Source organism: Dromaius novaehollandiae, chromosome 6 (genome assembly GCF_036370855.1).
Source record: "Dromaius novaehollandiae isolate bDroNov1 chromosome 6, bDroNov1.hap1, whole genome shotgun sequence".
NCBI classification, from domain to species: Eukaryota; Metazoa; Chordata; class Aves; order Casuariiformes; family Dromaiidae; genus Dromaius; species Dromaius novaehollandiae.
In genome coordinates this window covers 32,386,856-32,414,796 of record NC_088103.1, presented here as the reverse complement: position 1 = coordinate 32,414,796, position 27,941 = coordinate 32,386,856, and the positions used below count along the sequence as shown (strand labels likewise).

General features: G+C 62.9%; 1 protein-coding gene across 3 annotated transcripts in view; it reads right to left on the bottom strand.

Moving 5' to 3' along the window:
• SLIT1 (slit guidance ligand 1) overlaps window positions 1-21,089 on the bottom strand; it is a 34,846-nt gene extending 13,757 nt beyond the window's left edge. For 2 of the 3 annotated variants that reach the window (XM_064514109.1, XM_064514108.1), the window contains exons 1-4: window positions 20,757-21,088; window positions 13,360-13,431; window positions 13,116-13,187; window positions 12,416-12,487 (exon numbers count right to left, since the gene is read on the bottom strand). In XM_064514109.1, the coding sequence (XP_064370179.1) occupies window positions 12,416-12,487; window positions 13,116-13,187; window positions 13,360-13,431; window positions 20,757-20,995 (455 nt within the window). In that variant the 5' untranslated portion in view covers window positions 20,996-21,088. Of the gene's footprint in view, window positions 1-12,415; window positions 12,488-13,115; window positions 13,188-13,359; window positions 13,432-20,756 lie in introns of all 3 variants that reach the window. The other variant, XM_064514110.1, reaches the window with a different exon arrangement.
• Window positions 21,090-27,941: the final 6,852 nt, after the last annotated feature.

Sequence of the window (27,941 nt, the reverse complement as noted above, 5' to 3'; positions counted from 1 at the left end):
ACCCCATGGCTGCGATAATTACAGGTCCCCGCTGATTAATTGGTAATTACACTTAGTGGCTCTAGCAGTTGCTCCCACAGAGGCTGCCCTGTGCTTTAGAGGGCACAAATAATTGGGTCATTAATTACTTTACCGCCGCGGCACCTTCCGTGCAGCCAGCTGCCCCTGCGGCGCCGGGTTGGGTCCCCCCCACACCCCGGCTGGTGTTAACGTCGAGCACCTCGTTGCGACGGCGTGGGGTCCAGGCTGCCCGGCTCAGCCCACCCCAGCCGCAGCGAGCTGCCCGTCGGCATGCGTTTCGGCGGCCCCTGCGGCACCTTGCGCTGCTGCGGGGTCTTTCCAGGGAACCGGGCACCGCCGGGACCAGCACCTCCGCTGGGACGCCTGTGTCCTCCCGGGGTGGAGAAGGGAGATGCTGGCCCTGCAGCAGCCCGGGCTCCCCGGGATGGTGCTGCGGAGCCCCCGCAGGCCCCGGCCGGGCTGCAGCAGCCGCACGCAGGGGCTGCGAGCCTGCAGCCGGTGGCATGCAGTTTCCGCGCTACCCACGTGGCGGCACTGCCCAGCTTCCCTGGCGCTGTGGCAGCCCCCCGCTCCTCTCGTCCCCTTGCAAACAACCCCACGCTCTGCTCAGCTTTGGCAGAACTTTTCTAGGTTTTTCATCCAGAAAACCCCCCCGGATTAAGCCCACCGCTCTTCCTTGCAATGCATTCAATGCCTTGCGCTCCCCTTTTGCCGCTGCCCGTCCTGCAATGGGAAAGCAGCTGCAGTGGGGTCCGGCCAGCAGCGCCGACGGGGGCACCCAGCACGCCGGCCTGCCCCGCCTCGCCTGACCCTGGCCACGCAGCCCTGCTCCGCAGCATTTTGCCCCCAGAGGAAACGTGGCTCCTGCTCCTCCACACGCGGTACTGGGAGTCCCAGCGCGCCCGGGGAGCAAATCCAGGCATCTGTCTGCAAGCTGCTCACTTACAGCTCGAGCGGGAAACGCCGCTAGAAGGCTGCAAGCGATTTTGCGAGGCTTCTCCTCTTCACAGCTTTTTTGTGACAGGCACCGATGAAGCGCTGCCACTCGGGGTACTGGAGCCAAGAGGGACAGACGCTGGATGGGGAGGTTTCAGCAAGGCCCCGGCGCCGCGTTTGCCTTTCCGGCACGGTCGCACAGCTGACGACAACAGGCCAAACACATGCTCTGCCCGCGGGATCCTCGGGCCCCGGCGCCAGAACAAGGCACGGCCTCTTCCCTCCTGGTGTTTCATCGCTCCCAGCTATGTTTGCTTTACACTTCGGCACTGAAGCAACAGCAGATGGCACGGCTCTGCTCGCCACGCGGCTTTCGGCACCCCGGCGCAGCCCTCCACGCGCAAACGTTTTGCCAGCTTGCAGCGCTGACCGTGGGGAAGGCGGGGATTTCGGAGGCCGCAGCAGCGTGGGAGGCCACCTTGCCCCGGCGCACGCACGAGGCCGCCGCCGCGGCTGGCAGGGGCTCGGCGGCGGGAGCCAACCCCCCGGCGCGCGGCCCTGCCCGCCGCTTAGCGGGGCGCCCGAGCAAAACTGTTTGACATTGCTTCCCAGTGGGGAGCCCACTCAGGCGAACAAACCCCGGCAGCCTTAATCTCCACGGTGGGAGCTCAGCGGGAGGGAAGGCGGGCGCCCGGCGGCCAGGCGGGGACGGCCGGGCTATTACCACGCTCTCATTCTCTCGGCTAATCCCGACTTCACACTTTAACCTGATTGAGCCTTGTTTGCAGAGCCGGCTCCTCACGCGCCGCCAGGGGATTAGGGCCGGCCGCAGTGGGGAGGCAATTGCTTCCCAGCGGCGCTGGCCCCGGCCCCGCCGAGCCCCCCGGTGCCTGCCAGCCGCGAGGCCCCGCTGGGCAGCCCGCGTGTCGGCGCCCTGCGCCAGCGCTGGCTCCGCACCGGTGGCTGCCGGCGACGCGGCCCCGCGAGCGGGACCCTCCCGCACCTCTCGGGCTTGCTGCGGCATCCAGGGCCCAGCTGCATCCACGGCACCGCTCTGGCACACACCTGAGCCGTGCAAACCCAGGGCTGGCCCGGTGCCGCAGGGGGCCCGCTCCAATCTCTGCCTGCCACTCCGCTCCTCCCGCGGCCGGGGGATGCTCAAGCGGGGGCTCCTCCTGCCCCCTCGCAGGCGAACAGCTGGCTGCCGGGCTTCGCCAGGCAGCCCCTGCCGCCGACAATTACGTGCTGAGTAAATCGATGGGGCATAATTGGACTATTAAGAGCTCATTATGCTCCTGGCTCCTGGTGCCGCAGCGTGCTGGGTGCCGCCGCGGTCCGCAGCCGAAGAAACCGCCCCCACCCAGACAGCGGGCGCTGGGGACGGGCGAACGCCCCGCGGTGAACGGCCTCGCGCAGTGCCCTGCCGCCCTGAGGCGGCACAGGCATCACCCGCGTGGCGAGGGCGTTTGCACGAGAGCAAACTTGGCGCCGTGGCTCCGCTGCAGCTCCCGCCGGGAGCCGCGCTGCAAAGCCGGAGCAACGGGATCCTGCCTCCGCGGGAGGGACCGTGTTGTGGTAACAAGAGGAGCTGGCGGCGGAAAAGAGGGGAGGATGGGAGGGAGGCGGAGGGGGAAGAAAGCATCTGCCACCCACCCTGGAGCCTCTTCAGAGGCTGAAACAAGTTAAAAGCAGCAGCTTTAATGGAAGCACAAGTGAAATAACAAGCTGCGCGCCCTGGGTGCCCGGCGCCGCCCCCTCCCTGCGCCGCCCCTTTGTGCCTGCTGCCGCCTTGGCTGCGGGAAAGGCTGGGCTGGGTGAGCGCTCACACCCTCCGACAGGCATCTCGACCGGACACCGGGTATTAAATTACACCCAAACGGCCCTGCCTGGGTCAGGGCCTCCCAGTCCCGCGGTGAGCGGGAGCTGAGGCACTGCGCGGACCCAGCTGGTGGCTCAGCTGCATCTCCCAAAGTGAGGCCTCCCACCTCCCTCCATCCCTGCTTTCACCGCGGCGTCCAGCGAGCTTGTTCTCCTCCCTCCTTTCGTGTTTTTGCTTCTGGCCCTGCACCTGTATCGGTTAGTCCCGACCCTATGCCAAGCGGCTCCAGGCCGCGGCGGGCTGAGCAGGCGGGCAGCAGGAGCCCGCAGCGCCACGACGCCTTGCATCCCCCGGCATGCGGCCGGCGCTCCCTGCCCGGCGGCTCACGCCAGCAAAGCCGCCCCGGCTCCACGCAGCAGCACCCAGCCGAGGTGCAAATGAAAAAGCAAATAAGCTCCTCTGCTGGGCAGCGCCGAGCCCTGCGGGGAGCTGGCTGCAGCTCTCGTTAGCAGACTCATCCCCTGGGCGGGCGGCACTGCGGAGCTCCCAGCTAATTGACACCCCGGCTCTGAGGCTTTTAATTGCTAATAAGTGTGAAGCCGTCCTGCCGGCCCTGCTGGAGCGCTCTGAGGTGCGAATGAGGCTGAGCCAAGCTGCGAATTGCAGCCTGCCTGTCCCTGCACTCGCGCAGTCCGGCAATCCAAGGCGCGAGGCTGCAAGGGGCCTCGCTCTGCCGAGCTCCTGCGCCCCAGGGACGCAGGGACCATGACTCGGTAGTAACTCCAAACCCAGGTCCCAGCACTGGGAAGGGCTAGAGCAGGCTCCCACTGGTCTGGAGGATGCTCTGAACCAGCGCTGAACTCTGCAGGAGCCAGAGGGAGTTATGCGATGAGATGCCCTGGCCTGACCAAGCGTTCTTCAGGCTCCTCACACTCAGCCCTGGTGCTAAGGTGGGCAAAAACTCGTGTCCCAGCAGAGGCGGTATCTTATATTCTGGTTTCCTGAAAGCACCAGGGAGCATCTACAGAGCCGGCGGTGGGATGCAAGGTCACTCTGTGCTGCAAAACGGGCAGGGACTGAACAGCCTCCGTCCCTGCTGGCAGCCAGGGCACAACCAGCAGGACATCTCAAATCAAGCTCAGCAGCTGGAAAAAGAGATGGGACCTTACACAGGGCTGGGACTGGAAGGAAACATCCCCGATGGGAGAAGGTCCGATGGGAAAGGAGGGCGAAAACAGGGCAGAGTGTGAGGCTGCCTGAGCAGGGGATCCAAGCGCAGGGGCGCACGGGAGCGAAAACCCAACAGATGCATAGAGACTCCATCCCACGTGGCACAACCGAAGCCAGGACAAAGCCTGCTGTGAGAGCAGCAAAACCCCGCTGCAAGGCTGTGCCCAAGCCGGGGCTGCCCAGGCCCCGGTGACATTGCTGCCGAGCCGGTTTGGGGAAGCAGCACTCGGTCACGGCCATGCCACCGGGCCAGGAGAGCTGCACCACAGCCCACAGCTCTGCACCGGCCTCCCCCTGTGCAAGAGCTCCTCGAAGAGCCCCTGGCACGAAAACACACCGCGAGGCTCGAGAAGCCTCCAGGCCGTTAGCACAGCTGCAGCCCCCACGGTTACAAAACGCTCCCACCCACGAGCCTTGCATGCTCCGGGAGGTGACCTCTACGTCTTGTTCAGGGAAACAGAAATGAGATGCCAGAAACATGCCCAGATGCTCCTCACGCATTTCCGCCGATGGAGGCCCGGTGAGCCCTGCAGGAGCGGTGAGCCCGTCCGGTGCCACCTCCCGCTCCATCGCCTGGGGGGCCTCGCGGAGACCTTCAACCTTCTCATAAAAGCTCAAAGCCACGCGGTTTCTCCATGTCCCTTTGTACGTTGTTCCAAGGCTAATGGTCTTTGAGGTTAACAGTGCATGACATGTCCCATCTCCGTTCCAAACGCGCTTCACTTGAGGTTCATCTGCCGGGTCTGTGACCTGGCTCGGAGATGGGGCACGGCCCTGCAGACCTGCCTGAACGGCAGGCACCACCTGACCGTGCGCCCAAAGTTGCCTCGTGACGACCCTACAAAGAGCTGAAAAGCAGAGGCTGTGCAGTTCCCAGAAGGTAGATGCAACTACGTGCATCTCTCAGTGTCTCTGCAAGACCTTGCTCCTTCCAGGTCCAACACACAGGCGTAGCATTTGGGGGGTATCCCAACCAGCTAAACACAAATAACTGCTCTTCTGCAAAGAGCACGAGCACCCTCAGCCTCACCACCATCACCCGCACTATGCCAGGGTGTTCAGCTCTTGGAGAGCCCCAAGAAAAGACACGTGTTAGAGCTGGTTTGCGGTACTGCAGGCAGTCTCCAGCAAGGCTGCTTTCATGGCACACGGCTCCTCCGCATCGCGTAGGATCATGCCGCGCCAGCCGCGCAGGAGCTCTAGGACCCAGCGAGAGGAGATGCCGCTGAGCCTCATTGCCCCTGACCACGTGGGCCTAGCAGGCTTATTTTTAACAGGTCTGATTGAAGCTGGTATCCTGCTGACACTTACACTCCTTCATCATTATCGGCTCCCTGGCTGCCAACCTCCAAGATTAAAGGGGGGATGAAACCTCCTAGCAGTGGGGTCCTGGCTGCAGCTCCGGCAGGGGACGATCCCCGCGCGGGCGCATGCGAGCAGGCTGCCGGAGACGGGCGGCCAGGGAGCCTTGGGTACATGGGATCTCGCCTCCAGCTTTTACCTAACTTAATTATGTGCACGGGTATGGAATCGCCAACAACTAATTAGGCAGCCCCATTCCTGCCTAATATGCCAAAAGCTGTCTCCTAATTAAATATTATAGGGATTTAAAAGCATTTCTGACAACATATTAGATATGTAAAATACTGCAAATTAGCCAGCTCCCCCACCGAAATCCTGCCAGGGAACAATGCGTCTTCCCGGCTGGGAAGAAATCCGGGACATCTTTTCATGTAAATCGGGAGAAGGGCCCATTCTTCCAGCAGAGCTTTTTAGGAGGGTTTGAGCTTTGCAGAGCACAAAGGAGGCAGCCCAGAAACGCCTCTGCCGGGACCGTGGCCCCCGCGAGCCGCCGCGATCGCTGCAGCGGAGGCGGCTGGGCTGCGAGAGGGCTCCGCGTTAGTTAAGCGAATGTTAATGCAAATTGTCTGCAAGCCTGGAGACGAGATCCCGGCCACTGTGGCTCGGAGAGGAACAGATGCCTTTCCATGTTATCAGCCCATCCACCCGCCGAGGCGGTGAGGCCGCAGGGGGATAGCGGGAGCTGCTCCATGCCAGAAGAAAGGCGCCGCGAGAGGCAATTTCCATCCGAGCGCCATGTATTTGATGTCTTGTGAAGCCGAGTTCACATGTGGGCTCGTCTCCGGCTTGCATGGCGCACAAGGACCCCCTGTGCGCACCCAGAGCCCTCCAGCCCCGGAGCTGCTCTGGCTCCTGCGGGAGCAGCCGGCAGTGCCCCAGCCTCCCTCATCTGGGCTCTTCCTCCTCTCCGACAGAGGCCGAAGCACAGCTGCTTCGCCTTGCCCCGTGCACAGAAAGCTCGGACCTCCGCAGGCAGCACAGGCAGAAGCCCAGATGGATGCAGCTTGTAGCCAGACTCCTCTGCAAAAAGCAAGGTGCAGAGCAAGAGGCTTGCAAGAGGATGGGCCGGGAGCGAAGGCAGGGAGCAGCGCTGGGTAATTGCCTGCAAACTTCCTACGCTGCGAAGGCGGGAGACGCAGTGCCGGGCTTTGAACTGGGAAGCGTTTCATGTGCCTGGTGCTCCTGCCGCTCTCTGCTCCTGGCATCACACGGGCAAGCGGCGATGAGGAGACAGCGAGCGTTTGAAATCGGCACTTCAAAGTTAATATCCGAGTGGCCCGGCCTGTGTCTGCTGCACGACTCGAGGCAAGCGGGGAGCAGGAAGGTGAGCGGGAGGGATGGCTGCCTGCACTCCCAGAGGCTTTCATGCCGGCATCGATCCACCCGTGCACGAGCGCACCTGGAAGAGCGGCGCCCCAGCAGCGCCTGCGAGGGACGTGGCCCCGCCAGCAGCCCGGCTCCCCCAAGCCCACCTTTCGGGGCTGGGGGAAAGACCGCTGCGAGGTCCCTCACCCAGAAATGTGCCCTTGGGCACACCAACCCCGGGGACACCGCGACGAGGCGAGGCTGAGAGCAAGCCCGAAACCGGAGACGGGGAGCAGCACCGTTGCTGCAGCGTGCAATTAAAATTACCAAAAATGCTGCCATCTTCGGAGCCTGACCCGCGTGCTTCTCTCTTGGTGCCCTCCCCGGCCTCAGCCCCCTGGCACACAACCAGCCTTGCCGGCCAGCTGACCGTGCGGCCCCTTCGCCCCGGGGGGACGGGCTGTGGCTGCGGCTGCCCCGCCAGGCTGCAAACAGCCTCTCCCTCTCCTTATTATTATTTTTTCCCCCTGCAAGAACTATCTTATACCTCATCAATAATTCACAGGTACAAACGATAACGTTAGCTGTCCTGGTCTGGGAGCCACATGTTCCTGGGCGGGGGGAAGGGGCAAGGCGCGATCGCTATTGTTAATGCACGCTGGGGAGGAGAGGGGGCGGGCAGGATAAATATTTAACACTGTGTCTCCGAGCAAATGTCCATGACCGACGACTGAACACGGGTTTTACACGGAGCCACTCCTGCCCTTGAGAGGGTCATTAGCATGCTAAAAGCCGCCAGCGCGGGCTGCTGCGGCAGGATCCCCCAGCGCGCTGCGGCGGGGCTGCGAGGGGGCTTTTTGGCTGCCACGGGAATATGACAACCTCCCGCCTGCTGAATTCCCCGCTGCCGAGCACAAAGCAGCCCGCATGGCCTCGGTGGCACGAGGAGCATCACCACCGCTGCCGCTGCCGACCCGCAAGCCAGTGTCCGCGGGCACCTCAGCCCTGCAGCTTCGGTGGGTGGCCGGTGCAGCTCCCTGTGCGGCAGCGCTGCAAAGGCGACACAAAAGAGCCGCGCACCGCGTTTTGTGCGTGCTTCCTCTCGCCGGTGGCGCGGGCCGGTCCCCTGCCACGGCGAGGGTGAGCTTGCTGTGCAAATCCCCGGGGCGCGAGGGGAGAATAGGTGTCTTTGTTAAAGAGGCTGGAAATAAAAAAGAAGAAAAGCAAACCCACAAAACCCAACCCCGGCAGCAGCAGGCTCCAAGGACAGGAGCACAAAGATCCCCAGAGCATGCAAAGAAATGCCTACAACCGGGGGAGCAGGGGTCAACGTGCAGCGAGCGCACACGCGCATTTGCACACATGCCCGCGCACGCTGCCCCACGAATGGGGCGCACGCACATGCGTGCACACACGTGCACTGCTAGCTCCGCCAAATTCATTTCTAGTCTGAATTCATCTGGTTTCAGCCTCCAGCTAGGGAATCATTTTATGCCTTTTTTTTTTTTTTTTAAACAAAATTAATGAGGTGCCTACAGCCAGGCTTCTCCCCGCACAGGTATGCAGTGACTGCGATCACCCCCCCCAACCTCCTCCTGCAGAAACTAAACTGAGCGAGCGCTTTAATTTCTGCACTTCCAGGCAGCTTTTCCTGACCTTCGGTTATCCCTGCGCTTCCTTGCCGAGAGCCTTCTCATTCCTCCACCTCTCCCGACCCCGCGTCCCAGAGCAGTGTCCTTGCTGCCCACCTCGCTGCCCTGACCTACATTTCGCCGCCGGCTGCGCAACCCCGTGCCAGGCTGCTTCCCCGCATGGGCATTTCAGACGGCCCGCGGAGCCGGCACTCCCCATACATGATGTCTAGCAGGGAAGCAGACCACCTGAAATGCTACCCTGGTTTTTTTTCCAGAATATTAATGTTTCCATCACAGCATCCTCCAGGCAAGAGCAAGACGACTTGCGGGAGTCTTGGTATATCATGTCAGCGCAGTCACTGCTATAAACCAATTTGTCAGCTCATCATAAAAAATGATATCGGGTTTGTTTGACGAGAGCAATTTTCCATGCGGATTGGCATTAATTATCCTGTAATTCCTCGCTGATTGCCACCCCTATCGTTATTTTCACTGCGCTCGATGTCGAGCTGGAGGCAGAGCCGCCGGCTGCCACCAGGGCAGAGGGCTGCAGCGCCGTGGCCCCTCGCTCGGCCCCGGCGCCACGGGGGTGAACAGCCTCCCCGGCACACTCGAGGTGATGGAAATGCATGGAAAAGTGCCACATCGTGGCACGCACACCCCAGCCGTGGCTGGGGCCGAGCCGGGGAGGGACAGAGCCGTGGGGCCGAGTGCCTCACCAGCCGCCCCCGGCCAGGGCTGGGGCCGCGGCGGCGTTTCCTGGTGCTGGACACCCATCTGGAACCCATTAGGCACCTTTAATCCCCCTCATCCCTTCGGGGGCTGTCTGGGCGCGCCCCCCCAATGCACACAAATGCTGCCATTCAAGCAGCTAATTTAAACAAATTCTGCCCAGCCGCCACGTCGAGAAGCAATGAAAAAGCCAAACGAAGCAGCTCAAAGCCAAGGGAAAAAAAAAAAAAAGGAAAGAAAGAAAGAGAAGAAAGCAACGCACTCAGCACGGCGGGGCTGATACCCGGAGAGGCCAGCTGCAGCCTCCCAGCACAGCAGCCGCGGTCCTCCCTGCTCGCAGGCAATCGGATACCATGCGGGCTGCGTAATTGGATGGCAAAGGATAGAGAGAGACATCTTATAGCGCGGGTCTAATCTCATTAGCACCCGGCTGTGGGGATGCTGTGAAATCGCAGGATGCAGGAATGAGCAACGCGCTGCGCCCGTGGGGAAGAGAGCAAGCGAGCCGGAGCAGGACAGGAGGAAATGCCTCTGCTCGGAGTGCCGCCCCGCGGACCCCCCCCCCCCCCCGGCGGCCAGTCCTGCAAAGCCCCCCCTGCCCCGCGCTGCCCCCGCTCCATCCCAGCAGCAGCCTGCTCGGGTGATTAGTAATTAACAGCAGCAGCAGTAATCGCTCTCTCGCCACGATGCTTTGCAGCATCCCTGCGGTCGCTGTGCGCAGCTCGGGGCAGGATTTTCCTCTCGGTGCAGCCGGGATGCAGGGTGATGGGCAAAACCTCGATGCCAGGAGAGGGCCCTGGTGCTCTCTTGGATACCCCGGGTGGCACCCAGGCTTCAGCCACCGGGGACGTGGCGGCCTGCGGCAAGCGGTCCCCCCCCAGCCGTGGGGAGCCCAGGGCAAGTGCCCCGGGGCAGGTCCCCTGATGGGGCCGGCCCCAGCCCGCATCCCAGCCCTGTTGCCCGGGCGACCCGCAGGCCTGCGTCACGTAGCCATGGCCCCTGGGAAAAAGCATCCCAGGTCGGGGGAGGGGGGGACTGGGGCGGGGGGCACCCCCCCACCTGTGGGGCTCGGAGCCAGCCCTGGTGCAGACAAGAGCCCCTTTGAGCACCGTGCTCAGGGCTGGGAGGCTCCGGGCACGGAGGGCCGGGACTCCTGGGTCTCGTCCCTGCCCTGGATGCAGCTCCGGCTCTTCCGCTTTCCTGCAGGGCCAGGCACATTGAGTGCCCTCTCCGTGCACCGGGGGCCTCCAAGAAGCTGGAGCAACCTGGTTGCTCTGGAGTGCCCCTGCCCCGGCCGCTTCCTCCCGCGGGGGAGAGCGGGGGGCTGGGAAACCACCTCGACCCGCCACCGCTGCTGCCCGTCTCCCGTCTTACAGCAAACAAGCCGGAGAGACGTCTTCGGTTACAAACGGCTCCCTCGGGAGCACTAAAAATTAATCCAGCTTTTCCTGTCCTGAAGGAAAACACGGGGCTGGGGACTGCAGCCCACTGCCGTGCTGCCCGCCGTGGGCACCGGCCCGGAGCAGCACTGGTGCGGAGACGCCTCGGGTTTTGGACGGGGGTCCCCGCCGGCCCGCCGCCGCCGGGGCCGGCTGCCAGCTCTCCCGGCAGCATCTTTTCCTAGGTAACCTCCCCACCTATTAGCAGCGCATTTGTTTCCCGGCGTCTCCTTAGAGCTGTCACCAGCCACACTGACTCTTTGTTCCCGGGGGCCGCGCCGCCGCCTCCCCCCCCTCCGCCGCAGACACCCGCCGGGGCCCAGGCGGCCCCCTCGCCATCCCCCCGCCGCGCGCCCGGCCTCGGCCCAGCCGCCTGGGCAAAGACCCCCCCACACACACCGCTTATTGGTATTCGGGGGGCCACGTCGCGGCCCGGCTCCCCCCGGCCCCGCGCTGCCTCGCTCCGTCCCGCACAGAGGGGTCTTTGTAGGGCGGCGCGAGGGGGCCCGGTATCCGGAGCCGCGCGGACGACGGCCGCCGCGGACAAGCGGGCACGGTGACGGCGGGGACGCCCGGCCGGGGGGCCGTCCGCCCAACGGTGCTGAGCACGGTGTTTTTGTCCTGCCGCTTCCCTCGCTATCCGGGGGCTTTCCCGGGGCTGTGCCAGGAGAGCGGCCGCCAGCACCGTCTCGCAAGCAACACCTCCCACGCACAGCCGGCCCCGGCGGGGGGGGCCTGGCTTGTTATTGCTTCCCCCGACAGCTCCTTTTTCACTTGTCACCCTGTTTTGATACTATTCAGCTCACAGCTTCCTCCTGCGTGGTCGTGGGCCGCTCCTTCTCCAAGGGTGCAATTTGCATTTTCTCGAATTATTTATCACCACTCCGGTTTTTCCTCCCCGCCTACCTCTCTGAGCACAACTAGGGCGGCTGCCGGGCAGTGCAGGGACGCCGTGGGCATCCCCGGCCCAGCGCTCGCTGTGCTGACGCCTCTCCCAGCCGCAGGACCGCAGAGAGCAGCGATGCTCTGCTGCAGGACGGGGCACCGCGGCCGGACGCAAACGCGCGCCGGGCAGTGCAATAGCAGAGGCCACCGTCTCGCCTGGGTAATTTTCCTCCATGGAAGGGAAGATGCATTTTTTATTTCCATTGCACAGGAGACACGCTCTTGCCCACGGTGCCGGGGGGGGGGGGGGGGCAGCCCCCGCGGCCCTTTGTTCGGCCGCCCGGCGCTGACAGGTTAATTAAACCCCGATCAAGACGGGGGCGCTGGGGGCACCAGCCAAACCTCTGCTTCTGACCCCAAAGCGCCAGCAAAGCGGATTGATTTTTGACACTCAGACCTGGACCAACCGCGGCGAAGCAACGAGCCCCAGCCGAGCCGCACCGCTGGCCGCGTGCGCGAGGCCACGGAGGGCTGGGGGGACCGCCTGCCCCCCCTCGCACTGCACCGCCTCCCGTCCAGGATGACTCCCCCACGGGCACTTTGTCATGCCGCAGGAGGACGGGGCTTTGCCGGTGCCACGCTACGGCGCAGCTGAGCTCAGCGAGTGCCAGCCGATAATTAATCGAGCGCCTGTGCCATCAGCTGCCATTACCTAGGCCCATCGCTGGCACCAAGCCACCATCTCACACATCCCACGCCGGCAACCCCCATGGCGTCTTAACCCTTCCCTAAACAGCCTCCGAAGGGGCTTGTGGACCGACTCGCTGGCACCACCAAAAGCCACCAGCGCCACCGCTGAGCGCCACAGCCCAGGCGCTGGCCGAGACCCAGCCAAGGCAGCCCTGGCAGCGCCGCAGCCCGTGCGGCTCTTTCGCAGCTCCCAGGGTCGAGACATCTTCATTTTGCAGCTGAGAAACGGAGATGCAAGGCGCAGCCAGCAAAGACCCGCACGCCTACGTTTCTCGCGGCCCCCGACCGAAGCGGGTACTTACAGCCGCGACAGCGCCTGGTTGTTCTGGAAGAGCAACTCCGGCAGCGTGTGCAGCTGGTTGCGGTTCAGCCGCCTGCAAGGAGGAGGAAAGGGTCACGGAGGAGAGCCGGTGGCCCTGTGGCTCGCGCCAGCGGCATGGGCGACCCGCTCCCGGCACGGGCGCTGCCAGCGCGGGGAGCCGGCTGGACACTAATGCATTTACTGGCAGCGTTGCAATTACACGTAGGCAGCACTGCAAGCTGTTAACTGCTGAGCGGCGCTTAACTGCCCTGTTAACCTGCTGCTCAGGCAGCTCTTAACATTTGCCTGAGCAGCTCGGGGGGTTTAAGCTGTCGAGCTGTTTTATTGAGTCCTGGGCTGTAACTTACGGCTGCCTTGCCAAGGCGCCGCGCAGCCTGTGACGATGGCAGTGATTTGTGGCTAACCTGCCCCTCATCTCAAAAGCATCAGGAAGGACTTAAAACCCTATAGAAATAGAAATAGGGGCGCTTTGCGTGCTGCTGCTGTGCAGCAGGGCTCCCTGGGGCGCACGGCATCAATACGCTATGGGTGAAGGCAAAACATCAAGGCTGCCCTTGGGGACCAAAACTGCCAGGGCTGTTAAACGGGCAAAATGAAGCGCTACCACCCAAAAGCAGGATGGGGAAGCACAGGCACCGGGGAAGGGGCAGGCAGGGGGAGGCACACGTGCCGGCACTCACAGCCGCTCCAGCTCCTTCATGTCGTCGAAGGCGCCGCGCTCCACCACGCTGATCTGGTTCTCCATCAGCTGCCTGCGGCGGGGCAAGTGGAGAGAGCGGGTGGCTCGTGGCAGCCCCCCGCCGCGCTTGCCCCGGCCCGGCCGCCACGCTCCGACCCCCTGCCCGCCGCACCCCAGGGCGCAGCATCGGCTTTCGGCCCCGGCGAGGCCGGGACCCCCACGCCGCCCCCCGCGCCGGCACTCACAGGACGCGCAGCTGCTTCAGCCCGGAGAAGTCGTTCTTGCTGATCCGCGTGATGTTGTTGCCGTTAAGCTCCCTGCGGAAAGAAGAGGCAGAGGTTGGCGGGGAGGCACTCGGCAGCCCCGCGCTCCCCCAGGGTGCCCTGGAAAGGGCAGCCGGTGTGTTTCGGTGCTCCCCGCCGGGGAGCAGAGGAGCCCCAGCCTGGGGGCACACTTGCATCGCCCCGAAACGCCGTGGCGTGGCAGGTCTCAGCCCAAACACACGGAGCCTCTTAGCCGAAGAGGGCAGGGGTAATAAGCCAGCAAGTGACTGCCCCCCGGGAGAGCCCCTCCTGGCAGGGAGAGCCCCAGCCCCACGGATGCTCAGCCCCACTGGGGGTCAGGGTCCCCCACGGATGCTCAGCCCCTCCAAGCCTGGGAGTTGCAGAGATTCGCACCCCGCCACCCCGGTTTGCACCACTCTCCCCTGTTACACGCGGTGTGAGCGCTGCGGTGGGGGAGCCTTAGCCCCAGGACCCCCAACCGCAGCCTCCCCGGGGCGGGAGAGAGCCTCTGGCCCTCCCGGCCACCTGGCCGGCGGGCGCAGGCAGTGCAGGCGTGCGCCTCGGGGTGCTGCCGCCGTACTGCTGGAAGGGCTGATAATGGCTAATGAGTCCCAGTTCGCCATTACAGCCCCCTAATTACACAGCTATTCAGCGGCGGTGATCGCCGGCTCCTGCCTTTATGGAGCCGTGTGTGCCCGCGCCGAGAGCAGGGGGGGCAGCATGTTACCAGGACACAGATGAATGCGAGCGGGGAATGAGCAGACGGTCCCCAGCCCCGGCGATTAAACCGAGCCCCTCCTCGGGCTCTGCGGCCCCGCGGCTCACCCAGCTCCCTGCCTGGTCGGCGCAGAGCTCGTGCGGGGTGCGCTGAGCAAGGTAACGCGTTTAGGGGCACCCGTCGCTGTGGGGGGAGCGCCTGCCTGCACGCACATCTGATGGACCCCAGCCTGGGGCCAGCTAAGGGCAGGGAGAAACTCTGGACCTGCTCTGAGGTTGCATTCAGCAGAGCTTCCTGCTTCAGAGATGATTTTTCCCCAGATGTCCTACGTGGTCCTTGCAAAGGCAGGTCCTGAGGCCACTTCAGCGGCCAAGCTGGCGGTCACGGTGCAAGCCCGTGCTCCCGGCAGGACTCCCACCTCGCCTCCTTTGAACACATTTAGCTGCAATACGCACAAGGCAGTTAGGAAACCTCCAGCGCTGCAGACAGACGGAGCAGATGAGCGACTTGACTTAAAAACTGCTCAGTCTGAAAGCCAGGGCTTTACACCTCAGCCTGCAAAGCCCAAGGCTGGCTGGGACCTCAGCGCCTGCGCTGCAGCGCGAAGGCAGAGCCGGAGCCAGGGAGGCAGCCCAAAGGCAGGGACACGCAGCAGCACTCGGCCACCGTGAGCTGGGAGAATCCCCTCAGCTCCTCCTGGAGATGGACTGCAGGCTGCTGTGCCCAGATGGCCGGACCCCTGCCACTCACCCGCCGCCTTCGTGCCCGATCGTAGCGAAATGGGACACCCCGGCGGCGGCGCTACGGCGAGGGCTGATGTGTCTGCGGAGCAGTTGGGTGTCAGCGCTGCGCTGGGGGTCATTAGACCAGATTGGCACAATCTGGGCTCCTATTTGGCTGCTACCTTTGGGTGGCTTCATCCGCCCCGGTGGAGTCTGGAAGCCTCTCTGTCTTCAGGGTTTGGGAGCTGAACTCACGCTGTAACCAAGGGAGCGGAAATGCCGAGAGGTAACTTCTTAAATACAGCCAACACGAGCGATATTTCCCTGGGCACTGATTTTTCAGCGGCAGGAAGGGAAGGGGGTCGCTTCAGAGACAGAGCAATCTGATTATTTGCATTCTGGTGCAAAGCATTAGCAGTTCGGCACGCGCCTGACTCGCCCCTGTGCCCGTCTGCTGTTCTGCTCACCCGTCGACGCAGAAATCCTAGCTGTTGCACTCCCAGGACTCTCGCTTTTAAGAAAGCACAGAGCAAGCCTGCGAAATGAAAGCCTGTGTTCGCACCCACAAGCAGAGAAATGCCTCGTGACCCCGTTAGTGCAAGCGCAGGGAAGGAGTTCAGCACCGGGGTGGGGACTGCAGGGTGGGGACATGCTAGAAACATCTGTGTCCAGCTGTGCTCCCGTGGCGCCCGCGCTGAGGGCCACTGCGCCAGCGCCCGGCAAGGCCGGCTGTTGCCCTTGTGGGATGGCGCGTCCCTCCCTCTTCCGTCAGCATCGCCCTGGGGTTTCTCCTTTCGGCCCCAAGCACCAGCCCGCGGCTGCTCCGTGTCCCTTGTACCAGAGCCCTGGCCCCAGCTGGAGCCGACGGTGCCGGATAATGATCAAGGAAGCAGAGAAATGAAGGCTGCAAGGTCACACGCCCCACAGCGGGACCACCGCAAGCCTCCATCAATCCTGATGGATGCGTAGGCAGCTCCCCCGTGCCCTCCTCAGGGTCTCCCCCCTCTCGCTGCAGGTGACCCCCATCCCTGCAAGCACTGGCACACAGCGGGAAGGGTGCTCGGGCACTCATCCGGGCTCTGCCTCTCTTTTTGGCGGGGGTCGGACCTGCTCGGCTCGTGCTCCAGCCGTGCTCTGGCTTGGTCCTTCCCAGCCAGCACCTTCCTGGCGGCCCCAGGGAACAGGCATCCTTTCTGCCACACCGCTTCTCCTGTCCATCAAGAGCATTTCGAGATCTAAGCCTGTCCTCTAACACCCTTGTATCTCGCCCGGCCTGGTGGCATCTGCAAGTGTAACATGCAGCTCCTCTTCCACGCTGCTAATGGCAGCCCCGAACAGGACCAGACCCCGCACTGACCCTGCGCTCAGCACCGGGGGACCGAGCAGCTGCAGCCTTTCATCCCCTGCTGTTTTTGCGTTTTTCAAGTCTTCTCCAGATTTCGCCCTGCCACTTAAGTGCAACCAAGCCCCAGCTTGCTCCCGCCACCCAGGGAGAGCTGCCCGAGCAGGGCCGGCAAGGCCGAGCCCGGCTCCGGTGCCGTGGAGCCGGTCCCCCCGCTGCCACCATGGAGGGATGCTCAGCGCCCCGCCAGCTCCCGCGCCAGTGCAGACCCTCCCGAATGCCTGCAGTGTGATGGGTCCAAAACAGAGCAACACTACGCGCTGCCTGGGCTTATCTCTGCGTCACTGCCCCGAGCCAAAGGGGAAACCAGCCCCAAGCCTCACGCAAGCCCCCGGAGCCCAGTCCGCTCTGCCAGCTTTTACAAGGCACTAAACGGGGTTAGCACCACAATAAATTTTTAAGCATTACAAACAGCATTGATTGTGTGACTAACGTGGAGGAACCGGAGGGCTTCACGCGCTTTATAAGTTATCTCTGGGGTTTTCATGCCACAGCCATTAGCTGCTCGCAGTCAGGCAATGCTTTACATTCACGCAGCGTCCTGGTGTGTCACCTTCGGATTAAAAATAAATAATACGCTCACTCAGGCTTGGTTTGAAAAAGAAAAGGCAGCAGGTCACTGTTTCCATTTCACAAATTGGGAAAATGAAGCTCAGTGCAGAAAGCAACTTTGCCTGGATGCCCCCAAAATTGGGCTTTCCGTGCGGTGCCAACTGGCTTGGCCAGGAAAATTGCTGCTCCCTTGGCTCCTCCGCATCCCCCTGGCATTCGGGAGGTCGAGGCTCAACCCAAGCTGCATGTGCCTGAGCAAACCCTCCCTGCCCATCGCTCCCGGAGCAGGTGGCAGACCTCCCAGCGGGGCAGGAGGACACCTGCACGACTGCCCGACATGCTTGCTTACGGGATGGGTGTCCCGGAGCATCCCATTTTGGAGCTGGGCCTTTCTCCCAAAGGGACGTATTTGGGGCAGCAGCGTGACCCACCAGGCTCTGCTGCCTGGCCCCTTCGCCTGCTCTGGGCGCCTCACCGCCGCTCCCGCGTCCAGCCGCGCTCCCCCACCATGCCTGGGAGCTGGCGGCGCTCCCGCTCGCGGTGCCGAGGGCTGCTCCTCGGCTGCATCGCCTGAAAAATTAATCTTCCCTTTTTTCTGATCTGCCTCTTTCCAGCAGCCTCGCTCTCCCCCATAGGACACTTGCCTCTGCTATTTTGAGCAGCGAGTGCATCCAAAATGCATGCCGGGGGAGCAGACACCCGGCAGGGCTTCGGCGGCAGCACGTGGCGGCGAGGCCGGAGCCGGGGCTGAGCGGCGTGGGAGAGCCAAGCCGAGCGCTACGACAGGGCCGTTTGCTAAGGCACAGCTGCTTTTATTGCCCGTCAGAAAAACGCGCACGGAGCCATCTCTTTGCCTCTCAGGCTTGACGGGAGGGTGTTTCTCCAGCGGTAGCATGAAGGGGAGCGTGTGCGCGGCGCTAAGTGCCTCTGGAGCGGGCAGGCGAGCACGAAGGGCTCGGCTGCGAGACAAAGACACGCTCGCCCATTGCCGGCCCCGCAAACCGGAGCCCCTGGGCAGAGCGAGGTCGCTGGTGCACGGGACGCTGCCTGCCGGGCCCGGCCGGCACGCTCCGGGGACCCCGGGGGCAGCAGCGGCATTCGAAAGCAGGCTTCAGGGCCAGCAAGGAAAGCCGGGAGCGATTTTCCCTCCCCGCCACCACCCCCGTGCGGAGCACCTGCCCGCAGCAGAGATGCATCATCGCAGAGGAGCAAAGTGGCAGCATGTTTAAGGCAAAAATATCTGTTTGAAAGGATGCAATAAAACAGAGCCAGGGAAGGGTTTATAGGGAAGCAATTGCTGTGCAGGGTGAGAAATAGTCACCAGAGGCCAATCTGGCTGGTTTTATTGCCTGTTACTGGTGACTTTTCCCAACCGGGGGACAATAGATCCGCCGCTATCAGCCTCAGCTCTAGTCAATACAAACACGACATAGTTTTTTAAACTAATATTTTTCCAGCATGCAATTCCATGGAGAGCAAGAACGCAGCGTTACCATGGCGACATATAGACAGCATCTGCCTTGGACGTAGCTGAAGGGAGAAATTGGAATAGAATTGCAAATTTCCTCCGGCCGGGAAGGCTCCCAAGGAAGGCACCGCCGCCGGCACGGTGAGCCCGCAGCCCAGCGCCGAGCCGCAGCCGGCGAGCAGAGGGGCAGCGGGGCCGCACGGTGCTGCCCGGCTTCAGACGGGGCCCGGGGCACTGCAGAGCTGGCGGCTCTTCCCCGGCGCTCCCCCACGAGCCGCAGCCCCAAAGCCAGTGGCTATGCAGCAGGCGAGCTGCAGGAGCGGGGGCCACGGGGGGCCACGCTCAGCCACCAGCTGAAAACTTCAAAAGCAGCAGCGCGTGCGCTGCGGTCAGGCTCGATTCAGCCCCATCAGCCACGAGCAGCACTAGAAGCAGCCATTTGGCGGTGGCGAATTTGCACCGATCCTGCTGGCATGGGCAGGATCACCCGTAGTCTTCAGAGGAGCTTTCAAAGGAAGAAAGAAAAGCAAGCGGGGCTGGGAACCGTGCCCTGCTCCCCCAGCTCCCCTCCCGCTGCCGGCACCAAGGGATTCCCGGGAGCAGACAAAACTGCAGTGCAGGGGGCTTGTCGCCCCGTGCCGCCCGCACCGCCGCCGGGACCTGCTCCGTCGCGCTTGCCGTGGGCGCAGGCAGCCGTGCAAAGCCGCAGAGGTTTTGCTGCTCCCCCCTGTGCTGCGGCCAAACCTCTCCGCTCAGTGCCTGACAATCTCCCCCGGTCGCGCAGGGGGTGAGGGGGCATTTCTGTAGCAGCGCTAGCAGAGGCCTCTTCCCCCACAGCCCGAAGGTGGCAGATGTGGGAGAAACCGCAGTGCATGCGCGCACGGGGACGTGCTGTGCTCTCGGGCGCATCCAGCATCCGCAGCGTTTCCTAGAGAGGCATGAGCAAGCCGAGGGCGCGAGCTGGCCCCGGGCGCCGGTAACGGCTGGCTGGTTTTCCTGAGAAAGGCAGCCTTGGAGGCAGGGTGAAGCGTGCCCGGACCACTCCACAGGCTCCCTGGCGGCTGCCAGCCGGCCCCGCTTTGCCAAGCTTTGCAGGGCAAAAAGTTGGAGGCTGCAAAGTTGCAGCACCTTTCCAGGGAGTTCCAGCGAGCTTGTGAGCTGCTGCGGCCATCCCACCAACGCACAAAAAACCCCAAAGTCCCCCAAAGGCGATGGACATGGAGAAACAGGCCAGTCGAGGCGGTGAGTGGAAAAGAAGGCAGCGAGCAGGGCCAGCCGCCGGAGGGGACCCCGCGGGGCGGCTCTGTGCGACCGCAGCTCCCAGCAGCCTTGTCCCTGTGCTGGGTGATAACCACTCGCGTGAGGATAATTATGGCACGAAAAGGGGAAATTCCACCAAAGCAGTGCCCCACAGAGCCACCAGCGCTGCACGCGGGGGGCAGCCCAGGGCCGAGGGGTGAGCTGCATCCTCCCTTCTCCTACTGGAGAACCCCGAGCCCGAGGCTCGTGCATGGGAGCAGGGTCGCGCATCCCTGCCCTGGCTCGGGAGCACGCACAGAGCAGGAGGGTGCAGGGGTGACAGAGCCAGTGGCACCGGAGCGAACGTGACACCCGCAGAAACGCCAGGGGTTGCAGCAGGGCTCCCTGACACAGCTGGCACAGTCGTGCCAGCCCTAAAAGCAATTAAGGGGCTCTTCCAAGTGGCTGGGAAAGGCACGTCAACACTGCAACAACACGGGGAAGAGGCAGCACGCAACGCTGGGTCCCAACCCAGCTCTGCCAGGGCAGCAGGAGCCCCAGCTCCTCGGTGCTCCCACCTGCAAGTGTGCACTGGGGTCCCTGCGCTGAGCCGCCCCTTCCGCAGGGGCAGGTCGCCTGGCCCCATGGCTGCAGGAGCTGGTGCTAGCAGAGCGGGGGGAACGGTCTCCGAGAGTGGAGCAGGGGGATAGGGCCTGACCCCTCCGCACCACGCCAGCACTCCCAGGACAGCTTCCCGGGGGCAGAGGGGTGCCCAGCACAGGCTGGGGCTTGAGGTGCTGGGCACCTGGTGCAGCCTCTCCAGCCGTGTGGGTGCCCCACGACAGCTCACCATGGGGGTGGCCAAGGGGGGTACAGCCCCACACATGCAGCCCATGCAGGGCTGCCCCATGCCCCTCACGCAAACAGGCCCCCGTGCAAATGGCCCCATGGAGCAACACCTCCCTCCGGCACACCGCTAACCCGCCCCCCCCCCCGGCTCCAAACGCTTGCACACACACCAGCACACGCAGCCTGCTTCACACGCCGACCGTTCGGGTGTCACCCCAAAACGTGCACCCACCGCCCCCACCTCGACAGGCTACTGCCCCCCCCGCGGACGGGCTGCTGCACGCACCCCCTCACTCCGACAGGTCCCGCACACGCATCCCCCGGACGGGCATTTACTCGCCCCCCCCGCCACTGCTGGCACGCGCCCCCCCGACGGCGCCCCGCCGCCGGCGCCGCCGCGGTACTCACAGGCGCTCGGTGCCGCGGGGGATGCTGCGGGGCACGCCGCGCAGGGCCGTGCCGTGGCAGTCCACCGTGGTGCCGCTGCAGGCGCAGAGCGGCGGGCAGGCGGCGGCGCGGCCCCGGCACAGCGCGGCGCACGCCAGCAGCCAGGCGGCCGCACGCAGCCCCGCCGGCGCCGCGCCGGGGGTCGCGGCCGGGGCCGGGGCCGGGGCGGGCGTCGGGGCCGCGCCGCGCGGCGCCGCCATGGCAGCGGGCAGCGGCCTTAGGCGACGGTGCCGCTGCGCATCCCCGGCTCCGCTCGGCTGCGCTGCGCTGCGCTCGGCTCGGCGCGGCTGCGGGCGAGGGCGCCGTCGGCGCGCACCGCGCTGCCTCACTGCCGCCCCGTCCCGCGGCCGGGCGCAGCCCCCGCGCTGGCTCCGCCCCCCGCCCCGACGGGCCCCCTCCCCTCCCCCGCCGCGGCCCCCGCCCCTCGCCGCGCACCGGCGCCCGCGCGCCGGTAGCGGCAGCGCGCGCCGTCGCGGGGCGCCGGGCTCGGCCCCCGGGGCCACCGCTGCAGCGAGGCCGAGCGGCGCCGAGGGGTCCCCCCGGCTTCTCCCCGCCGTGGCCCCGGGCTGCGGGGGCCAAGGGAGAATCAAGGAAGAGTCAAAATACACCTGTTCGAGTGCAAAAACGAGCTGAGCCAAGGGACCTCCTGAGCTTGGCCCCAGTCGTTCGGCACCTCGGACATGTGAATATTGCACTCGTTTTGTTGCCTTCTGTTTTTCCCCCCGAGGTCTATGAAGGAAAAGCAGAAGGGTGTCGCCACGAGGGCTGGACACCTATTTTATTAACGGTACCTGAGACGCTTGCATAGCCCGTGCCTCCAAGGGCTGAGTCTTCGAGGAAAGCAGCAGGGATTTTGAGATGCTCGGCGGAGCCGTGGCTGTTGACAGCAACTGCTGCGAGTTTCCTCCTCGGGGCGGAGGGAACCTGCCAGACTCCTCTAGCAGCCGGAGCGGAGCGCAAGGGCTGGGGAGGCGGCAGGGTGCCTGGAGGGGCCATGCAAGCCCCACAGTGGTGCAGCATCCCCCAGGGAAACCCCTTCCACCCCATGCTCCCAGGGGAATTTCCCACCTCTGCACACTGGGAGCTAGTTTCTTGCCCAGCTCAAAGCATTTCTGCAGCATTTCTCAGGGCCGCGGGCTGCTTCCTCAGCCCCTTCACCTGCTCCGTACCCCTTCTGCACAGCGTGAAGGTGGAGAAGGGGAGGGGGGCATGGACACCCCACCATCCCCTCCACCTCTCCCCCTGACCTGCAGGACATATGCAGGGACAGTGGCAGGTCCTGGGGCAGGGCTGCTTCTTAAATCAGCGTTCCCCATGCATGGCGCTCTGCAAGCCAGCGCTTTTTAATCAGAAAGAGAGGCGCGTCTGCGTGAATCTCACTCCGGCAAGGGCCACCTCACCCACACACACAGAGGGCAGCATCAGCTTGGCCCGGATCAGCAGCTTTTTCCCATCCCGAATGCAGGCTCCCATCATCTGTCTGCATTTTCATGACATCTCCTTCCTCTGGCCCCAATCCCGGGAGGAAGCTGCAGCTGAGATGCTTGAAAGGGGTTTGTTCCTTGTTGCTACACAGCAGCCCTGACAGCGAGGAAGATGAGCTGCTTCCCAGGACTCTGGGAGCTGACCCGTCTCTGGCACAGCTTCAGGAGAGGTGGCCCTGCAGCCTGCTGTGGTGCTCAGGGAGAGACCCTGGCACCGAGCACCCAAAGGGGCTCCGACCCGCCTGCGTGGACCCCAGCTGCGCACCCAGGGCTGCAGAAAGCCCATCCCGGTGTTTTGTTCCTCCTGAACCCACTCCATTGACCAGCCTCCTTGGTGGCACTGGGCTGAATTTTTGGGGGTGAAGATTATTTCCCAGCTGCTCTGCATTCCCCAAAGCTGGCCGCTAACCATGTAATGCCTGCGTGCCGTCATTCCCTCCCTCCCAAGCTCCCTCCCGTTCCCCTGATCGGTGGAGCAGAGCCCCTCTCCGAGGGCAGCTGTGCTGCCAGGCGGTGTCCCTGCTGCAGGACACGGTGTCCCTGCAGACCTGTCTGTCTTCCTAACCTGCCCTTTGCTCCTGCTGCAGGAGCAGGATGAGGGATCTTGTTTCCTAACTTCTGCAAAGTCACTTGCCCAAGGCAAATCCTTCATGATCTGCAGGATAAATAGACTCCCCTTGGTCTTTGTGTCCAGCTGCAGCAACATCGGGTCGCTTTATAGCCGGGGTCATGGTCTTGGCAGAGCAACTAGCCTGCATGAAAGTGCCTGGAGGCCACCTTCTGTCTGTGCCAGCCTGGGCCAGGCGGTGGAAGAGGCGCAAGCGAGCACAGGGCTGGGGCTCTGAAGACCCTGGTTCGGGCCCAGATCCATGTTTTGTCCTGCAGGCATCTCGACTCCTGCTCTCCCGGGCAGCTGCCTGCCGCGAGTGCCACAGCCCACCATGGCGCAGCTCCTGCACCTGGACCCCCTGAGCAGGGCTGCTGGCCGCAGCTGACCCCTCCGCAGGTGCCCCAGTCGCAGAAGCATCCCCCTTCCCGGGCTGCAGATGCGCTGCAAGGGCTGAGTGGGGCTTGAGAGGGATGATGGCAGGGCAGGGGGACGGGCTCTGGGCCAAGACCCTCCTCCAGCACATCAGGAGCGGGGTGTTGGTGCTGATGCATTAGCAGCGATGGGGTGGGGGAAGCACCTTTGGGACGCCGCCAGAGCCGGGCCAGCGTATGCAACGTGCCCACTGAGTTTGCAGTCTGTGCAACCAGGAACAGCCCCAGCACAGGCAGAAATTCGGGACCACAGAGGCAAAGGAGAGGTGAAATGGCACCACTCTGAAATGGGCCCAGATTAAGACTTGAGACGTGATCCCGCAGGCCTCGGAGTGCTCTGCGCGGGGTGGCGCGGGCCACTGAGAGCAACAGATGCCTGGGAAAGGCCCAGGGTGCCTCTGAATATGGATGAGGAGCAGGGAGGAAAATAAAAAACAAACTTTTCTTTATCAAGGGAGGCCTGGTCCTGCCGTCTGCCAGCAGGATCTGGGCCAAACTGCTTGATAGAGAGAGAGACCATCTGGATTGTCTGATGGGCTCTGGGTTTGGTTAAAATGAAGCAGAAGCTTTTTTGCAGGAGAGGAGTTTCCATGGGAAGATCTGGGGAAGGATTCCAGGGTACGCGCCAGACCTGTCGTGCAAAGAGATGCGAAGCAGCTACAAAGCTTCAAACAAAATTGCTGCCAGTTTTAAGCCAAGCCCCCCAGGGCAGCATCCGGGCATTTCCACCCAGCCTGGGACGGGCTGCGGCCTGCCTCCGAGCTGCCCGGCACTGCCTGCCAGCAAGGGCCAGCTCCTGCGCCTGTGCCGCGTCCCCAGCTTGGGTTTCCCATTGCACAGCCCTGACGGGGCCGTCCCAGGGCAGGATGCGCGCTCAGCGACCGGCAGCTCTGTCGAGGTCTGCAGCGGGCGCCGGGGCTGCAGGCGCCCGTTAGCACCTTGCAGGGTGCCCGGGCTCCCAGGCAGCCGGGAGACCCAGGGCTGGAGAGCAGCAAACGGATGCATTTCTAAGGGCAGAGCCAGACACGGATGCAGAGCAGAAGCAGGTGACACGCAGGAGGGTGGCTGTGTGTGCATGGGGCTGCAAGGCCCAGGTGGAGATGAGACGGGAGCAGAGCGGCCGCGACCGCCAGCTCCCCATCGTGCCCCCGAGACCGCGCGGGGAGAAGGCTGCCGGGCTGCGCCTCCGCCGGCCGGGGCCCCGTCTGTCACGCCTGGCCGCCTTGGCTCATGCTGGGAGGCCCGGCCGCCTTTTGTGCCGCCGGACACGCTTGGCTTTGGGGGACGAGGCATTGTGCGGGAGCGGGTCGGCGTGTCGGCCCCGCCAGGGCACTTGTTGGGCTCGTTCAGCGCCATAATGTCCTTGATGGGTCTATTATGGAGTCGTGCGGGCGGCTGGGGGCATCGGGAGCACAGTAAATCTTGCCCGGTTAGCTGCGGCGGCAGGCAGGGCTCAGACGCACCGAGCAGCGGCACCTCTCTGAGGACAAGCTCGACGTCGCTGGCAAACCCCGCCAGCAGAGCGGCGGGAGGGGGATGGTCCGCAAGACACCACACCCCTGCTTTGGGGCACGGCTGAACGGAGGGGACGAGCCCCACAGCCCGTGCTCCCAAAAGCGGCTCTAGCCCACAAGGAAAAAACAATTTGCTCTGAGCAGCCCCGGCGCAGATGGAGAGACGCTGTTCCCAGCACGGCTGGACACACCAACTGCCTGGGAGCGCTGCAGCGCGGCGCAAGCTGGTTTGAATAAGCCACACGCGAGGAGGTGTTTGTGAAGCGTCTCGCACATCAAGCGCTATTGTTCGTGCAGCGTGGGATCAGGATTCGGGGTCCCCAGATGTAGCGATTGTTCCACATGCGCACGGCGTGCACACACGCTCTTCCCCGCTCACTCTGCCTGGAGCCATTCATTAACCCTCCTCAATGAAGATGCATTGGAGGGATAATTTACTGTTTAATAGACTAACTTTCCATTTGCTGTTGCCAAGCACATCCAACATATTTCTCCACGGTGCCATAAACTGCAGCTCCTCTGCTGTAAAGCCCTGCCTCCCAGTAGGAGCAGGTGGGTTTGCAGGATACAGCAGATGACCTTGGCCACAGGGGTAAGCAGAGACATCGGGCTTTGTTTTTGGAAGAACAGAGCTTGTTCCCACCAACACCTTTTGTCTCACCACAATCCCCCTTTACACTGACATCTCTGAGCTAGGAAAACCAGGTAACCTGAGAGATAAGAAGTGTCTCAGCTTGACAGATGAGAGAGGCAGAGGCTCTGTCCTGATTTCATTAATGAAGATGCCCTGGGTGCAGACGAGCTTGTCTGTGCTCCATATTTATGGCTAGCTGGCGGCTGGTCCCATGCTGGGATGTAATCAATAAACCATGTGCCTGTTTGGGCTCACCGGGCCTCTACAGTCGCGAGCTGTATTTCTGCATCTTGCCCGTCCCAGTTGTAAGCGTGTTTCGCTGCGTCCCTCCCCCAGCCGTCACAGAGTCACAAGCCACAGCTATTAGAGGCTGGAAGAAAGTCAGAGACTGCAAGCCATAGGACAGGGGAGCTGGCAGCAGCCCCACTTGGCCACAGTCACCAGAGTCCCTGTGCTGTAGCAGAGGCACTTCCAGGGTGCAGGTGCTGCAGGAAGGACCAGCAGCTCTGGCTACGCAAGCCTGAGTGACAGGTTACCAGGGTTTGGCTCCAGAGAAGAGCAAGAGGATGCCAGCATCCAAAAACGACTTGGCAAGCAGGAGAGGGAATGGATTAAGCCTCATTCTTAGGACAGCCCCACTCAGCCCCAGACAAGTGCAGGGCCTGGAGGACCACGCTAGGGGCTACCCACAGAGCTGACTTTGTCCTTTGCAAAGAGGCATCGCCCCAGCCCCAGCCTCCATCCCTTCTCTGCATCCGTCCACCTGAACACTGCTCCCCCCCTTCTCTTTGCTCTCTATACTGTTTGCTTTATTTGCAGCCCCAGCTTCCCCTTTGCCCGTGCCCCAGATGAAGCGGAGGAGGAAGAACCAGGCCCCTCCACCACAGCAGGGGCCAAGCCTGCCCCCAGGCCCCCAGCTTTCTGGGCCAGGCAGGCAGGGGGTCCGGTCCCGCAGCACAGCGCAGTGTGTGCTGCCAGCCCCCTCTTGTGCTGCTGCAGCAGAACGGCCTTAGCGAGGCACAATGGAGCCAGATGCTTTTGTGCAAGATGCCACCGGGGCCCAAGGCCCTGCTTCCCGCCCAGGCAGGAGGGAAAGCAGGCAGCCAGGCCAGGAGCAAGGCTCAGCTTTGTAAGAGGAAGGGCTGGAAGAAACACATCCTAGGCCAACCTCAGGCCAATGCAGACACACACACACACACCCCAGCACCCCCAATTCGCAGACCTGCACACACACCCCCTCACACACACATAGGTGCACACAACAAATGGGTCGAGCTTTTTTTCAATCCACATCCATCCCAAGCTGTGGCGGAGCAAGAGCTTCATACAGAAAAAGAGCTGATGAGGTGGGACCCAGCCCTCTTCTCTGGTGCAAGAGGAGCCAGACTAAGATCGCACAAGCCACCCCCCAGGAGGGATGAGCAGGGGATTTGTAAATCCTTCCCACCAGCAAAGCAGGAGAGGCTGGTGTAACCTGGGAGAAGGAGAGTGCCAGCTGCGCTGGGACTGGGGAGCAGAGCGCACCACCGCTGGCGAGCCACAGGTCCTGGGACTTTGCAGTCAGGGACCGGGAAAGGAAAGCTCTGCTCCCTCTGACCTCAGTCCCCAGACTGCACCAAAATCAGCCCCTCAGAGGCTGGCGCTGAGAAGTGTCTGAACTTCACGCCGTGATCTATGGCTGGGGACAGCTTCTCCTTGCACCACGCTGCAGGAGCCTGGGAACAACCCCATGGCATACCTCACGCACAGGCCCTTCCCTAGTAACGACAAGGGGCTGGAAGCAGGATGGGGCCTGAGTGCTGGTGCCAGCAGAGATCCCGCAGGCAGGCCCTGGCCCACAACAAGGGCAGGGTCAGCGTGAGACCCAGCATGGAGATCCTGGCATCTGCATGCCTGCACAATTTATGGACTTCAGCACTAGGGGGATGAGCAAACAGAACTAAACATGGTAATTTATTGACTCTATGAAAAAATATTAATCCAAGCCAATGAGATTGTAAAGCCTGATAACTGGTCTGGCTGGTGCCAACACCTATTGCTAACACTACTCATGTTTTTTGTCTACAGTGTTGCCCTAGGCAATGAGATACAACAGCAGCATGACAGCTCCAAGCCACACTTGATAATTTAAGAGACAAAAAAAAAAAAAATCATTTCAACTCCAAACCAGGGCAGAGTGGTTTAAAATTAAAACCATTTACAAAAATTGATTTAGATAGTAGTGACACTCTGCAGAACTTATTTGCAAGTCTGTGCTGTGCAATTTGAGATAAAACTGTGTAATGAAATGAAGGATGAACACTGCTTGTTTGCTTTGCGATGCCACTGCTGTGCGGGAATACCAACAGGCCAACCCAAGCATAATGAAAACTAAGGCTCCCCTTCAAGTACGTGCCTTCACTCAGTGTTTAGTCCCACTGACTTCAGAACTGCTGCTCTTTTACTTTCAGCCAAGCATAGGCACTCAGGTTGT